Here is a 17658-nt window from a genome sequence, read left to right as displayed (position 1 = left end):
TCCTACTGAATATCAAATAATATCTTTTCCTTTGTAGGGAACTCTGCTGGATACAGATGGGCCCCAGCAAACTCTCAACCAGAACTTAGAGCTCAGATTTCAGTATAGTGAGGATAGTCACTGGCAGTGGTTTGTTATTTACACCAAACAGGTAAGTTCTTAAGGCAGAGCAGGAAAACCTTCTGTGCTAAAATGCTCTCTTGCACTCTGGGGTGGACAAAGCACATTACCCCAAACCAGCTGGAGCAGAGTACTAGAGTATGCTACACATGCTCTTTTGAGCCTGTAATGTCATTTATTTTGTTTGGTTTCGTTTTATTTTATTTCACTAGTCACCAAAGCTTTCATATCAGTTAGAAATGAATTTAGTTACCAAGTAACAGAAGACTCAACTAACAGTGACTTAGACCATGGGTCAGTAAACTTTTTCTCAAAGAACCAGTTGGTAAATATTTTAGGTTCTGAGGTTCATATGGCCTCTGTTGCAACTACTCAACTCTATTGTAGCACAAAAGCAGCCACAGACAATACATGAACGAATGGGTGTTTCAATAAAACTTTATTTATAAAAAGAGGCTAGATTTGTTTGCCAACCCCTGGCTTAGACAATACAGATATTTATCATCTCATTTAATAAGAATACTGGAGGCAAATGATTGGCATCTCTATAATTCTTTTGGCATTTTCCAAGTAGATAAAAGCTATCCCTTTTATCTGTAAAGCAAAAGCCTTACCCCAGAAGCCCCCCAGTAGACTTTCCATTTTGTCTCATTGGCTGGAACTGGGTCACATGAGCACTCCTAGTTGTAAGGGAGTCTGGGAATCAAGCATTTAGCATAGAGGAACTGGATTCATGATCAGTTTAGAATAAGCCTCATTGCCTAGAGCTGGGTACTTCCAAAATCAGTGTTCTGTTACGAGGGAAGAAGGAACAATGGCTGTTGAGTAGCAATAATTAAATTTGAAGTAAATTTGAAATAACTGAAATAAAAAATCCATTAAAAAATCTAATTTCCTAAATGCCAAATCCAATTGAAAATTCTTTTTACCAAGATAAACTATTTCAATTTGGAGTCTAAACTACAAAAGTTCTAAAATGAAACCAAAATATCAAAGTAATCTTTGCATCAACATTATATTCAACTTGAGTTCCTGGTGATCATACTCAACTTCTGTGTTCCATGGAGCATTCTGGGTTCAGGCACAAAGCTCCCTTTCAACTCTCTACTGGTACAGGGGTGATCAGGAGATAATAGATATCAATGTCCTCTGAATAACACAAAGTACTAAACCAACATCCTAGGTTAAAGAAATGTCTCCCCAGGTTCACCTTAAATAGAAAACATTCTTAGGGAAATGATAGGATGGTTTGCCGAGGCAAGATCTGCAGTCACTTGGAGAGACACAGAGAGATTTTGGCAGTGAAACCACGCCCTTCCGCTAGAATGTTATGTGCAGTAGTTAAATTTTATTATGGTCTTTTAATCTAGTCCGAGGCAAATGAGTTTAAACCACTATAGAGACGTGCAATAAACATTCTTTTAAAGGATTCCTGGTAAGGTCGTATTTCCTTTGGAGTGTGGGTTTATTGATATGCACCCAAGAGCTGCTTCTGCAAAAGACAGAAATGTGGCTTGTGTGCCTTGCAAATACCAAAAAGGGCTGGGGCCCAAATCGTTCCTGAGCCCCTTAAACGGAAGCTCAGTCCCTTCATATTTAATAAACCTTACCTGGCTTATAGCAGAATCCTAACCTACATATCTCTGTACTTTGTACAGGAGTATGGAATCAGTCCCCACCTTGTGAGACACCACTAAACACCCTTCCTAGCTGCATCAGCTCAGAGTTTGTTGTTTAACTATTTCGTACCCTGGTTTTGTGTAGGTTACATACATGCACAGATAAACAGGGTTAGTTTTCAGCTAAACCAGGAAGGCAAATTTTGTTTCTGTGTATAAACCCCACATCTGTGACTCTTTTCCTTGTTGGTGGCAGTCCTTTCTTTTCCCTTCCCTCCTTTCTCTCCCCTTGAATAAAATGCAACCCATCATGCTCTACAGTCCTGCAAAACTTTGGAATGCTCCCTCTGTGTAACCCAGTCGCCCTCTAATTCTGCTTTCTATGTCCTGTCCTCCAAGAGTTTTCTATATCGGCTACCACCCCCAGCTGAGTTTTCTCTCCCTCTCCCCCCTCCTCCTCTCCATCATTTCCCCAGTCCCCAGCCACCCTGTTCAGTGACCATCCTTGGGCACAAATTTATACTAAAGTTCTATAGCCTCAAGCTTTGAGCTTCAGTTGTCTCAAACCTCAGTCGGGCTGAATAAGAAAAGAACAAGCCAAGAGTTGAGAGCAGAAAAAAAGAGGGGAAAAAAAGGATTTGTGGAAAAGGAGCAAATGGGAAAATCACAGGAAACCTTAAATTTGGCACATGGGGTGAAGTTCCTGGAAAAAGGAAGCCCCGGCTTTTGTGCAGCAAGGTGGATGACGTGTGTCTTGGCACTAACAGCGATGAGCCAGAAATAAGCCACAGGTGATGTTGGCGGCAACTGACAGTCTTGACAGTGAATGATTAAAACTACCAGAAAATTTTAAAATGAAGAAAAACAATTAATTTTGTCTTTAGTTCAGTAAAAGCCATAAGGTACTAATATATTCTTTCAAACAGCTTAGTATGTATGCCTAATAATAGGTCTCTCAGTCATTATGCATACAGTTAAATATAAGATTGACCATCATCAGTTGATTTGATTGCAATTATAAGCAGTTTTTAGTATTTGTTGCTCATAAGACATGAGCTGTTTACAAAGTAATAGAAAAAAAAGGGATGTAAGGGGGAAGTTTTGAAAGGGAAAAAGATTAATAATGAGATCCTGGTCATTTTTAATCTACCTTTTAAAAAATTACTGCAAATATATCCAGGTAATTGAGAAAATTTATGGTTATTTGCTAATTATATCTTATGCAAATTAATGAAAGTTAAAGAAGAACTCTAAATTCTTTTTTTTTTAATTAATTAATTAATTTATTTATTTATTTATTTATTTTTGGCTGCGTTGGGTCTTTGTTGCTGCATGAGGGCCTTCTCTAGTTGTGGTGAGTGGAGGCTACTCTTTGTTGCGGTGTGGGGGCTTCTCATTGCAGAGCACGGGCTCTAGGTGCGTGGGCTTCAGTAGTTGTGGCACGCAGGCTCAGTAGTTGTGGCACGTGGGCTTAGTTGCTCCACAGCATGTGGGATCTCCCCGGACCAGGGCTCGAACCCGTGTCCCCTGCATTGGCAGGCAGATTCTTAACCACTGCGCCACCAGGGAAGTCCCCTAAATTCTTAAAAGCATACTGTTGTAGGGCAGAGCACAAAATCTGCTTCGCTGTATGAAGAGGGAAGGAAGAGAATGAGGATCTCTTCAACTGAGAGAGTTCTTTATTTCTGGGTTTCTTAGGCTTTTTTGCTGAGTAGCTGCTTGAAAAAGATGATCTCAGAAAAGATGGTAAAGCAAGCTGCAGAGAATCCAGAAATGGTAAGTCCTCTTATCTGTGTATATGTTTCACTTTGTTTCCACCATCAGCTGACACTAAACTACACTGATGAATGCCCTGGGCCAGCAAGTCTGGTCCGCAAGGGAAGAACCCAACTGCCCAGAAGTGAGCTTCTCTGCCTTCTGGGAGCTCAGTCTTCAGAATGCAAGCCATTTTTTCCAAGGAGAAGTCATCCTTGGATTGCTGAGAACGCTCTAATCCTCTACTCTGTATCCTTGTATTTCTACCTTCCCCCAAACGGAAGACTCCAGATTTACCACAAAAGCAATATCATAAAGACAGGATCTTAAGAGGTCTTTAACACAGCAGCGATGAGCTTACATAAGCTCTGCAGTTTTGTCTCTAGAAAGAACTCACAGCCTCTTAATACTTCCACGGTGCCAAATTAAAATGCCTTTAGCAGTTTGGAGAAGCCATTGAGTAAAAGAAGCTCTCAAGGCTATAATTTTTCCTCAATGTAAAATTTACTTTGTTTTTCTAGTCTTCATCTCTTCAATAAAGGCCTAGTTACTCACTGAAAGTGTTGGTGCTATAAAGAGAGTTCCTGAGATTTTAAACTTGCTACTTGCCTTGTCACCATCATGAAAAAAGCTTGTCCCAAATAAGATAGTACAGTTTGGTTTTAAATAAAAAATGATTACAAATACTAATGCTTGGTTGACATTTATAAACATAATTCTCTTGCAGAATAGTACACTGGTCTTTAAAAATACAACAGAAAATATTTGAAAACTTTCCCTAATGTTTTCATTTAATTTTAGTGTTTTATAAAAGGGTGGATAATACCGTTAGTTTAACATTGATCTTTACTTGACTTAGCAGCTTTTTTCTAAGAAAAAACTTGCATTTTATACTTATTTCTCTTTCTTCTAGAACTGAAAATATTTTCCCAGGGAAGATAAAATTCACTGCCCCTTGGTGTTCGAACACTTCAAAATGTACTAGAAAGTAGCAAATCAAAGCAATAAAAGAATCAAGGATGCTTTTTTTTTTTTAAATTAAGAACGTGTCTTTTTTTTTTTCTTTTTTTGGCTGTGTTGGGTCTTCGTTGCTGCACATGGGCTTTCTCTAGTTGCGGCTAGCGGGGGCTACTCTTCATTGTGGTGCGCGGGCTTCTCATTGTGGTGGCTTTTCTTGTTGCAGAGCACAGGCTCTAGACATGCAAGCTTCAGTAGTTGCAGCACACTGGCTCAGTAGTTGCGGCACGCAGGCCCTAGAGCACACAGGCTTCAGTAGTTGCTGTGCGCAGGCTCAGTAGTTGTGGATTGTGGGCTCTAGAGCACAGGCTCAGTAGTTGTGGCGCACGGGCTTAGTTGCTCCACGGTGTGTGCGATCTTCCTGCACCAGGGATTGAAGCTGTGTCCCCTGCATTGGCAGGCGGATTCTTAACCACTGTGCCACGAGGGAAGTCCCAAGGATGCTCTTTTTAAAAGAGTAATAAAATCTAACCTCCTAGGCAGGATGGACCCTCTTAGGCTCCAATTTACATATTTATATATATATATGATAAATATGTATAAACATAAATATATCACGTCATTATACATATGTGTGTGTATATATATGTAGAGAGAGAGAGAGACAGATACAGAGAGACAGAGAGAGAAAAGTAATTAAAGTAGCCCCATTAAAAGGGAGAAGTACTCTCAAATGTTGTTCAGTAAAGTGTAAGCTATTTGATGCAGGAAACACTTGTACAGTGAATAGCAAAAGAGTTTGCTCTATAATAGGAGAAGGTAGTAGTCTATTTAAAGTTTTAAAGAAAAACAAGCACGCTACCACATTCCTTAGATTTGCACGCAAATTAAAATCTATAGTTATCCCAGTGGCTGACAGCAAAATCAGCATGGTAGTCAATAAAACTTGTACTGCTTTATCCAAATACTCAAGTTTTATTTCCACAAACTCTTTATTTCTTCCCTTATTTTCGTTCTTAGAAAGAAAAGTTAAGAGCCTTCCTCTGGAAAACTGGATGTTGTAGGAATAGTCCACATTTTAGTCTGGAATTTCATCTACAAACCCCTGGGTAGAACGGGACCCTGGAAGGGAAATAGAACAGACAGATCAGCTGTTTAACTGCGACTAAGTTCTAGACCTCCTCACAAAGCACAATTGATGAGAACAAGTCATTTTATGGAGCTTAAAGTAGCCATATAGGGGCTTCCCTGGTGGCGCAGTGGTTGAGAATCTGCCTGCCAATGCAGGGGACACGGGTTCGAGCCCTGGTCTGGGAAGATCCCACATGCCACGGAGCAACTGGGCCCGTGAGCCACAATTACTGAGCCTGCGCGTCTGGAGCCTGTGCTCCGCAACAAGAGAGGCCGCGATGGTGAGAGGCCCGCGCACCGCGATGAAGAGTGGTCCCCACTTGCCACAACTAGAGAAAGCCCTCGCACAGAAACGAAGACTCAACACAGTCATAAATAAATAAAATAAAAGAACGTGAATTTCTTAAAAAAAAAAAAAAAAAGCAAACTGGGCTATTCATTTCAGTAACAGTCAAGGGGTCTTAGTTTGCATTCAATTTCCAATCAGTTTCTCAATCTATTTCATCTGAAGTCTCCACATTACCCACTATAAAAAAATACCTATTTAAAAAAAAAAAAAAAAGTAGCCATATAAATGTTTGACTGTGACGTTCACTCATTTTCTAGGTAAACACATACGTCTGAACTGACACCTATCGCTTATAGAAGGCTTGTATGGACTAAGATACAGAGGTCTCTAATTTGCAGGCAGAATAAATTCTAAGATTTTGATAATTGTGAAGAATCTGGGGAGGGAAAGAGAAATTAAGAAAACTGTAACCAAATGAGCCCCATAAATAAAGCAGATGGTCCCTAGGGAGATTAAATAGTACTGTTTTATCCTGGTAAGAAGGAAGGAGTGAAAGAAGAAATTTAGTGCCAACAAAGTTAATTAGCTTAGTTAGCTTTAAGCAATGCTTTCAAAGGTAAGACTTGAACCATTTATGAAGAGATCATTAAAATTTGAAGTCAAACAAATGCACTAAAGGAAAATGTAAACACGCAACAAAAACCATGTTAAATTCTTCAGACAGTATTAATTGAAAACCAGAAAGGGAAAAAGAAGTGTAACATTCTTCTTAGAGCTATGCTCCTACACAAAAACCTAAATTGTTTTTTTTTAATATTTGCTACTTGTAAATAGAACAGAATTAAAGGATTATTTTATTTGAAAATAAAGTCTATTAGTTAGGAGTAGATTTGGCTTCCTGTAACAAAAAACAAAACAAGACAAAATAAGTGTCTTGGACAAGATAAAGGTTTGTTTCTCTCTCATCTAAAAGAAGCCAAGAAGTAGGCAGTCTGGGGCTGGGATGGTGACTCCATGATGTCACCAGAGACCTTTCTGCTCTACCGTCTTCAGTGGGTCTGAATGTCTAAATTGGTTTTCCGAAAAATGGCAAAGAACAGGTAACCTTCTGATTCCAGCTTGCCTCATACCTCCCCTTCCCTCCCCAGCTACCATTGCCATAAATATTTCTCTCTCCACTCCTCTTTCATTTGGGGCAAGATCAGACTATGTAAAAGGCCACTGGGTTCAGAGATGGGTGCTTTGAAGTATGCTTCTGCTATGTGATGAGAAGGGGAAACACCAAGGGCAGTGCTATGTGATGTCCCAAGAATGGCAGCCTTTGCACAGCTGGTCCAGTTCAGGAAACAGAAAGTGTACTGACATTACAGTCATCACAAGAATGGTCTGAGCACAGCAGGAGGACAAAGGTTTAGAGAGCCAAGGGGGAAGTTACTGTGCAGGAATGAAGGGTTATATTATTAACAGAAATTCTGTTGATGAGAGAGAGAGTGCAGGAATACTGCATTATGAAAAAAGGATTACCTTTTTCCCCCAACTTTATTGCCCCAGTATATAAAATATATAAAGCCTATTGAAATAAGTCAAGGAAACTGATTATATCAGAAATTGCTTAACATTTGTAGTGGGTTCTATTTTATTTCATTTCTACATGGGGAGGGGGAGGGGAAGGAGACTAGGAGAGAGAAAAATTCCGGGAGGTTTCCCCCAACTTCTGTATTTCGTCGCACAAGACTACTAACAAACTATAATGTAATATCGTAAAATAATAATAATGAAACACATAAGATATCAGAACATTAATTTCTCATTTACCAAGACCTAATAATGATTTTTTAAAACTATTGAGATAGGCTTCAACTATATAACCATCTCTGTTGAGAATATTAACCTAAAGGAAGTCCTACGTATCCTTCAAAGCAATGTATTTTATGGCAAAATTAAGTTAAAAGATAATGCTCTTTTGCAGTGTCATGTTATTTATCCCACTTATTTTGTAATGTCCCACTCTATAGTCTCATGAGTAATAAGCAATGATAAACAACTTAGTTAATTCACCCCCTCATTCTATCATTTACCAATGCCTATGTTTACCATACAGTGGCTAGAAACTGAGAATCCAGTGTTAAGAAGTTTATTGTTGAAGGAGAAAGGCAATGTACAGAAACATTCAGGATTATAGAGTGATAAGTTGACATACGCACATAATGCACAGTTGTTTAGTAGCAGTTCTTTTCTTTTTCTATAAGGAGAGTCTAAGAGCACTTTCCCCTAAACCCTGGCTAGGAGACTTACCTTTGTGTGCTGTGACCTTGCCCTCTGAGCTCCAGCCTCCCACTGGTGTCACCCAGGGGGAAACCCAGTGAGGTTGGAGAGTGGGAGAAAATGGAGACTGGGGTATTTATTTCTCCACCTCTGTCCCAGCTGGGTCTCTGTGGTTGGCCCGGCCCTCTATTGAGGGCCACGGCTCCTGTAGGTGACCTCTCCTCCCTGCTGCTACGGCCACTCTGGTTCCAGTACCAGCTGCTGCCCTCGCCCCTTCAGGCCTAGAAGCGGTAAGAATTACTCCCACCCTCCCTAGCCCCTCACTGCTAGCCTCTGAGGGCTCCCACACCCCGTCACTGATTCACTTGAATCCTCCCCACACCCCCATTAGGCAGTTCCTTTTAGAAACTCCCCTAGTTACCCCAGGAGTGGGCCATCTATGTTCTGCTGGGCCCCTGACCGTTATATTAAGTTTACCTTATGTGCATGAGATATATTCAAGTATTTTAAACTTTGGTTTGATTCTTCCCTTGATTAATGATGCCTTTTGATTAATCAAAGCCCCATCTGGCTTTGGTTCAGCATATGGATTGGAGCTCTGTGGATTATTTCTGGATTCAGGAGTTCATTTCGTGTGAAGTCCTTTTAAAAGCTGTGTTAAATCACAACATCCACAGGCAGCCTCCAATGTTAAACATTAAGCTTCACTTCACTTTTGGGGGACTCAATTTCTGTAACGCTGAGATACTTGCAAACGAAGGGGGCCTGTGCAGTTGACGAGCAGGTGTCCTGCTGACTGGCAGCCTTCGGGACCATTAAGAGGATTATTGTGGAAGGAGAAATGTGCTGGTTAAATAGATTATTTGTGTGCTCGCTTCTCCGGCTGTGCTGACTGACATTTCACTAATCTGTTTAGCAGATTGAAGTTCCAGAACAAGGCAAAAGTAAAAAACACCACAGTCAACAAAGCCAGGTCTGTGAGTAAAATTATGTAATGGCTATATTATAATTCTGATAAATCTGCCCGTTTTTCCCCTTTAAGTTACCAGTCATTCTACTTTTAAGGTTAAGCCAGAATTGTCTTTCACAGAAGCTCCTCCATATAGGCTGGTCCAATTGGACAACCATCATAGAAATAGTGTTTTTTTACCATGGCACCCAGTTGGGTGAGGAGAAATACTTTCCTGAATTTATATATAGAAAACTTCCAAGAAGCACACAAAATTCTTTAGTAATTTTCTTCTACACTCCATACATTTTTTAAAAATCCTCTTTCTAGTTTGTATATTTTAGTTTCATCGACTTTCTGCAGTGAACTCTGTAGAAAAGAACTTTTAAGTTTATAAACTAGTTTTTCAAGCATTTAGGTCTGCTGTGCAGATAGCAATAGCAATAAATATCATAATAGAAAGCATTAATAGACACTCATTGCCAGGCACTGTTCGAAGCACTTTTCTGTGGATTAATGCATTTATCCTTACCATGATCCTATAAATCAATTGAGGAAATTGGGGCACAGAGAGTTAGGTGACTTGCTCCAGGCTGTACAGTTATCAATGGTAGAAGGAAGCAGGCAGTCTGATTCCGGAGCCGTGCCCTCAACTAACGCTTCCTTTCAAGGTTCAAATCCTAGAGTGGGTGAACAAAATAAAGGTAGCCTCGAAGTAGCATTTGAATGGGATTTATTATTGGTCCAGCTCCCGTCACAGAGTCCACTGTGTATATAAAGATAGTATATAAGTACAGTATTTATAAATATATAAGGTCCTTCCTCGAGTGAATGAGCTCAGAGAAAAATTTTAAAAACAGATTAAATGCAGAGCTGTCTCCCCTACATAATAACGGCATTTCTGGCTGCTTACATCAGAGACAGGAGGTGAGAACTCCACCAATTACTGGCTGTGTGTCTTCAGGCAGATCAAAAAACTAAATGTGTATAAGGGACTCTTGGGGTGCTTACTGAAATGCAAATTCCTGGGCCTCACCCCAAAAGGTGGATTCAGTAAATCAGCATTTATAGCAAGAACTCCAATGGGAAACACTGCACCAAGCTTCAACTTCTTTATCTGTAAAATCACTCCGTCCCTTAAATTCATCCATTTCGGCAGCATAGTGATGGCATAGAGCTGTGGTTCTCAACCTTGGCTGCATATTGTTATCACCTGGAGAGCTCGAAAAACTAATGATGGCTGGGCCGCACCCTCAAAGATTCTGATTTAACTGATCTGAGGGGCCTGGCAGCAGAATTTTTTAAAGCTCCCCACGTGGTCTAAAGCACAGCCAGGATTGGAACTATTATCCTAAAACGGTGGTTCTCAGAGTGGGGTCCCTAGACCGGAAGGGTCAGCATCCCTCGGGAACTTACTAGAAATTCAAATTCTCAGGCCCCCAACTTACTGGATCAGAAACTCTGGGGTTGGGGGCCAGCAATCTGTATTTAGCAAGCCCTCCAGTTGAGTCTGATGCATGTTTGAGTTTGAGAGCCACTGTCCTAGAACAACAGACAACACAATAGTCAGCATGGGTGAGCAGAAATGCTAAAGCAGGCAAACCTCCCTCATGCTCTGAGCAGGGCCAGCATGTCAGAAGGGGGCCTGGTGTCCAATTATATTGAATTCCAACTTATTTTAGCCAACCTTTATAGAGAGCTTATCCTGAGCTAGGCACTGTTATAATTGCTTTCCACATATAACTCATTTAATCTTCACAGCAACCCAAGTATTATTATTATCCTTGGTTTGTAGCCAAGGGAACTGAAAACACAGAGAGGTTAAGTAACTTGCCCAAGGTCACACAGCTGGTGAATGACGGAGTTAGTATCCGTACCCAAGCTGTCTTTATTTGTTATTTAACAAATAAAGTTTATTTGTTCCTTTAACCACTCTGCCATGGGGCCTCTCTATCAAGACAAATCTCTCAGAGAAAAAAAAAATTTAGCTGCTCTGCCTGGTGAGCTGCCACACATTTGTTTCACCAGGGCCAAAGCCCACTCTCCATGGCCCTGTCTTAGAGATTTTATAAACACTGAAAGCCAACTGTTCACTTACTGAAGGTCTGCAGCAACCATAACTTCTTAAAATATTTTAAAATAACTATAATACTTTTTAAAACTTTGTGTGGGATGTGCACTAAAGGTTTTGGGTGAGGTTAAAAATTGAAAGTCACATGTCTTTAAGAGAGGGGAAAAAGGCAAGAGAGGCAGAGTTCAAGTGTTACCTGGAGAGATCCCAGTGCCTGGAAAGGTGCTCTGGACATGCGTACCTCTCCATACCGGTAGGAAGGACTCAGAACTAACAGATGTATACCTACCTCGGAAACAAAGCTTCTACAGGATAAAACCATTTAAAACAACCAGTGCTTAACAGATACAACCTTTTAGTTGCCTTTTTTATATTATTTTAAACTTTGACTTTTTAACTATTATTGTTGTTATGGAAATTATTTCCTCTCATATATATTTCTAACCTCTTTGTTTACTTCATAACAGAAAGACTACTCTAGCTTTCTGCCAAGAAAAAGCAAGATTAAGACAGCTGAAGTTGACTGTGGTTTGGGGACCATAAAGGAAGAAGGTCTTTGAAGAGAAAGTCTAACTTTTTAAAATGTTCTCAAAGGCTGTCTTGACCATGAAAGAGCTTGGGGGTTGAAAGTAGGATTCCTACCACCAGTGGAAGAAATGTGACTCCTTCCCATTTTTTTCACATTAAGATGGACCATATTCATCAAGACTACTTTAGAACTCTGCTCATCTCAAGATTAAAAGGAAATGCAAAACGAAGTTATATAGTTTGTTTTTAGTGACTTATAAATGACAAATGGCAAATCTGAACCAATTAGTACAAAGCTCGTTGGGGTTTTTTTTCCCCTAAAATAGATATTTACCTGGCTTCATGAAACCTGGCTTATATGTTCTGATATTGCATGAATGAAAGCCTTAATATAAAACACTAAAAATGCATTTGGGGTTAAGATCTGAAGACATGACTCATCAGCTGTGGCTCTAAGAAATGGAATCATTGAAAAAGAAATCTGGACTTCACTAATCCATCACCAGAGCAAGGAGGAGATGAAACACCGATTTGTCTCCTTATATAATTCTGAGCCTACCAATATGGATGTACTCAAAGTAATAGGCTGCCCAGTTCTCTGTTTCTCCACTGTTGTAGTTGTATTCTGTTCTTAGAATACCGAATTCAGTTCAATAGTCATGACGCTGTTTTGAATATTTTTATTTTGGAAACCAATGGGGCCCTGCACTTGATATCAGATACCTTAGCTTTAAAACTATGTATACTTTTTCTCTAGACTTTTTCTTATCCAGTTTCAGTTCATCATTAATTAATAGAATTATAGAATAGAATTATATATAGAATTAAGATCGCAGTAAGGGAGAGGGACAGAGGAATCAATGTAATTAGGTAAAGTGCCATATTATAATGTTCTATTCTAACTGGGTTGTGTAACTAATTATATAATAAATATGAAATATATTCTAGTGAACATAGAATTTATTGATGAAAATTCTGTGAATCATTTTTTGAAGTGTAGAATCTATTAAAGCCCTATAATATTTATAAAGCAATGTCTCTAGCCATAACTTCTAGCGCCGTAAAGTTTTATATTTATATTTCAGGCTGTAGTGGGACATTTTTGCAAGGGGGAATCATAAACATCCCAGATCACCCGTGGTGAGTGTATTAATGGGCTAGGATGCATTTTCAGATTAAAATAGAAGCTTATCCTCTATTTCGCCAGTTTAGGAATAGTCAAAGTCTATTTCTATTTAATAGCAAATGCCTACACTGTATAAGGATCTATTGAAGACCCTAGGAATGCAAAGAGAATTTGTATTTGGGGTGAGAAGATGCATATATTAGATTGAACCGTATGTAACTGCTGTTTTGTAGGTCAAAAATAGTTGAATGTTACCCATTTCATATGTTGCAACTTGATACATAATTGCGAGTAATCCAAGACAGCATGGAGTAGGTGTCCAATGTGTAGTGTGGACCTGTGTGTCATAGGAAGGTGGTGGGTGGGGTGAGTCAGAAAGGCCTGAGGGGAAGAGGGACTTTGAAGAAAGAATAGAGACAAGTAGAGGCAGAGATGGGGACACACATGTAAAAGGAAAGGATAGACACTGATGGGAGAGTGAGTACAGTGTTTAGGGAAGGATAAGCAACTGTGCTAGCAAAGTTTGAGATTAAGGGAGTGATTAGGAGATAAGAGGAAAGAAGGATCAGTATATATGCGTACACGACTGCAGCATCCCTATAATATAATAGAGCGATTTATCCCCATTTGAAGATGGCAAAAATTGAAACAATGGATTTAATAGTTTTTTTCCCAAGACATGGAGATTATCATCAATATCAGAATAATACAAGTGAAGAAAAATACAAGTGATGAAGTACATTCTACAGTATATAACATGGAGAATAAAGGAACTGAGATAGCAGAAAATAAAATTCCTCAGCAGTAAGAGAAGAAGGGGCTGTTAGCCCCTTTGGGGGTTACTGGGCCTATCTTTCTCTAGACGGCGTTGGGAGTTTGAATCACCTGTGGATCGAAGCACTTCATCGTTGAGTAAAAAGCCTAAGCTCCACCTGTCAGAGTGGCCTGCCTTGCTGCAGTCTCCGAGAGTAGATGGAGAGTGAGACCCCGTCTCTGCTGGGGGTGATGCCTTCACTCTTCAGGTGGTGTTGCTGGGTCGGGACCTTCCCAACGGCACAGCCATCCAGCAGGGGAGAAGACATCATGCAGGGCATGAGTTATAAAGGTAGGCAACTGTTGAATTCCTTCAAGTAACTCCTAAGGGGTGCGACGTGGCTTTGCAAATTAGCATATGGTTTAATCTATAGATTCACTCCTCGTGGTCCCCACTCAGCCAGATTTTCTCCTGATACATCTACATTCACCAACATCACGTCTCTCCATGCGTAGACATATGTATTTGTTTCTACTGAGGTTTAAACTCCTAAAATAACTGTCATAAGCACTCTGCCGCAGGCAAACACACTTGGGCTTCAAAATTTCACAGAAATAATTATGAGAAAAAAAAGGACAGAGCTGATTAAATTGTAGTCAGGCCTGGAGGTCCGAGCCCCTTTGCGTCCCACGGAGGGAAGCACGCGCGGGCTTTGTTTGAAGAGCTGACGTCTTGCCAAAGCCACCAGTATGTGGTGAGCTTACGGCTTGCACACGTCCCCATGTGGACAATTGGGAAGCAAATTTTATGTGAAATATGTAAACTAGAAATTACCTTACGTTCCCCCTCAGAGTGATTTTAAGAAGAGCTAAGGGATCTTAATTTGCAGAAAACCAAATAGGTTACAAGCCTCAGTGGGAAAATAATGGCCAAAATGACCCTAAAATACAGAACGAAAGAAAACTTCACAATGGAGGCAGCTACTTCACCAGACGCTTTCTGGTCATCCCTCCTCCTGCAGTGTGTGGACAGTGGTCCACCAGGCAGGCTCAAGGAGGGGCCCATGTGGACTCAGGGAGGAGATGGAGTAGAAAGCGATTCTCTCCTTCATGAGGAAGCTCTCAATCCTGCCATCAGTGATCCCAGAAAAAAAAGTCCAGAAAAAGTTAGGTACGTTTTGCTGGCTCATAACACCCCAAAATAAGATGTGCTGAGTTCACTTAGAAGAAGTATGGCAAACTAATAATCCCTTATAAGATGGCTTTTAAGTCTTCTAATTGTACTTTCCCCCCACTTTATTGAACTATAATTGTACTTATAAGTTGCTTTATAATAGCTATTTGTTAGTATTCTTAATAAGCAAATCATTTGTATAACAATTTTCCAAATAAGAAAAATTAGATAGAGCTATAGAAAAAATACATAGTGGGCTTGGGTCTTTGGTGTAGCCCCAGCCCACGTACATTTTGTAGGGTAGTCTTTAGCTAACCATATGGGCTTTGCTTGTGTAATATTTTAGAAGAGGTTAGACATTCAGTTGATTTAAAGGCACTGACCCTAGTGGTTTTGCACTGCTCTTGCACCAAATGTGGTTTCTCTCCTGCAAATATGGGAACACAGAGTTGGCTGTACTTCCTAATGGGTTTTCCATCTGTCCACATGAGCACATATTTGATGGGGTCTGTGGTACAGCAGTTGTCTGGGGTGGAAGCGCTCGGAGCAGCAGTCTGAAAAGTCTGAGTTGGCTTTGCTGTGCACATGCGTGCTTTTACTCTCACTAGAAACTGGTCCCTGTGGAATTTCTGAGGAGCTCCAATCCTTTGGAATGGGGTCTAGTGAGCAGAGGAAGAGATGATGTAAATTTACTACTTCGGGGTCCCAATCAAGGGAAGGTCAGAACAAAAATGGTGAGTAAGACAAGTGAAATGGCAGTTATTAAACATATATGTTGCAGAAGTCAACAACTTGGAGATGAGTTTTATTCAAAAATCAGTTAATCGTAGAGTTGATTCCCGGATTTTGCTTCACAAGAGCTGGTGGAGCTTCATGCTTTCCAGAAGCACTAGGCCAACAAGTACACATCCTTATGTTCAGAGGGAATGCAGTTCCACTCCCACCACTTGTATAGCACCACATTAAGGAAGAAAATAGGAAGAGTGTACATCAGAGTTTATTTTCATGTATTGACTGAACACGTACCACAGTGGTTAAACCTAAGATGTTTACAGGTAACTGAATTTATATCTGTTATGTATGTACATATGAGTCTTTTGCAATTAACTATGGTTGTCTGTATCACAGATGTTCTTTTTTCCCCTTTTTCTTACCTCATCTCCTCTTTTTCCTTTTCATTTGTCAAAATTAAAACAGGTGACATGCAGTCTGGGGATTACAGTGAAGATAGGCTGAGATCTTAGGTAGTGAATTCACTGAAGAAAAATCCTAAAACCTTACTGCCCTATTGCAAACTTCCTTACCTAGGACTTATAACATCCTGCTAGATGATTAACAAAACAAAAACAAACACAAAAAGTAACTAAATCCATTTGTTTATTTTAATGTACCTTGTGAGATTGGAAGGTAAACATGTAAAATACATTTCTGGGGTTTTTAAAAAGTAAAATCATTTGTAAGTCTTTTCTCATTCTGTTTGCCTAAAAACAAATGCATAGGCTAAGAGCAATTTGTATGACTTATCCACCTTTTCTTTCCCTATAAAAATGTCAGAAGTTTCCTTTCTTGTTGGTCAAAAGATGCTTTAGTCCAGTCGTATTTGCAGAAAATAATTGTCAGAGTAGAATAGCCTTGGACTTTATCCTGACTTTGGCATCAAAATTTTGTGAAGATGAAAATGAAACCACAGGATCAGTGTTTTGAGAGAAAGGGAGTGGAATTGAGACCAGTTCTGATAAAACTCACTTCCTGGAGTATATTTCAAGACTAAGAAGATGTGCTTTGCTTCTGTTTGAATGATCGCCAGGAGTTTGTTGTGAGACTAAGATGAGAGTTAAGATCCCTCTCAGCCTAAAATTTCAGTTTGGTTTGAGCCCCTCGGGTGAGCTAAGTGTCATTCTAGGGCTGAAGCGGACACTTTAACAACACAGATTGCTGGAATCTTCTAAACTGCTCATTATCTGGACCAAGAAGACATCTCAGAGCCTTCTGGGATCAGTATGAGCCCTTCCTTAGCTTTTCTTTGGCCAGGTGTAACAAACCCTGAACTAGCATGGTTTCTAAGGAGTGAGAATATTAAAGGGTTAGAAAGGAAACCCAGCGCCAGAAAGGAATAGAAAAAGGCAAAGCTAGCCTGGACTTTCCCATGTTATCTCCTTTTGCCTTTCCTTGTCCATTTCTGAAAAAATTTACAAACCTTTGACTTTATGAGTTTCTGGTGCTTGTTTTGAAGTATAAAGGAAATGATCAAATATATGGACATCATAATTTCTTAGGCACTCTGCAGAGTTTTTATTGATGTTTTCTATGATATGCAACAGTGCTGTCTGGGCAATCAATTCTTAGGTGGTTTGGAATCCAAGTTCTCACATAATCCTACACCCCAAGTAAAAAGATCCATCACATGCCTAATAGCTCGTAGCTCATTACTCAATGATTTTGAGATCTGGTGGCCACAGGCATAACTTCTCATCAAAGAGCCCCTGTAACCCAGATGCCCAGACACAGTCTGGGCAAGATAGTCTGATTTATGCCTAGTGATGGTACACTGGCTACTCAAAGACTCTTAGCCTAGGAAGGGAACTCAGAAGTGATGCATGAAATTTTTCTACCATTTTCTTGAAATACTTAAGTACCACAGAGGATGAGAGGCATGATAGTGGAGTGGAAGATTACCCCTCTGACTTGAATTCTGAGCTTGCTTCTGCTTTGAGATAGTAATGTGAGTTTAGGCAATTTACCTAACTATGTGGCCCTTAGTTTTCTCATCTGCAAAATTAGTTGTAAGAGCCTATATGTGTGCTGTTTTTTTGTTTTGTTTTGTTTTTTTGGTCAACTTGGTTAATGTGGGAACTATGTTTCCCAGTGTCCCCTTTCCGGTATGATTCCAGTTTAAAATTAGCACAAGGAGGACTTTCCAG

The 17658-nt window shown here is 39.9% G+C and overlaps 1 protein-coding gene across 8 annotated transcripts in view; it reads left to right on the top strand.

Annotated features, from left to right (window-relative positions):
• SNX31 (sorting nexin 31) overlaps positions 1 to 12718 on the top strand; it is a 68055-nt gene extending 55337 nt beyond the window's left edge. For 4 of the 8 annotated variants that reach the window (XM_082432753.1, XM_082432756.1, XM_082432758.1 and 1 more), the window contains 4 exons: positions 38 to 151; positions 3438 to 3515; positions 9053 to 9109; positions 11624 to 12718. In XM_082432753.1, the coding sequence (XP_082288879.1) occupies positions 38 to 151; positions 3438 to 3515; positions 9053 to 9109; positions 11624 to 11716 (342 nt within the window). In that variant the 3' untranslated portion in view covers positions 11717 to 12718. Of the gene's footprint in view, positions 1 to 37; positions 152 to 3437; positions 3516 to 4407; positions 5685 to 9052; positions 9110 to 11623 lie in introns of those variants that run through there. The other 4 variants (XM_082432754.1, XM_082432760.1, XM_082432755.1 and 1 more) reach the window with 4 other exon arrangements.
• Positions 12719 to 17658: the final 4940 nt, after the last annotated feature.

This window comes from Balaenoptera physalus, assembly GCF_965194825.1.
Source record: "Balaenoptera physalus genome assembly, chromosome: 17".
In the NCBI taxonomy this organism is placed as follows: Eukaryota; Metazoa; Chordata; class Mammalia; order Artiodactyla; family Balaenopteridae; genus Balaenoptera; species Balaenoptera physalus.
Note: the sequence above shows the minus strand (reverse complement) of the source record. Positions and strands in the feature narration are given on the sequence as shown.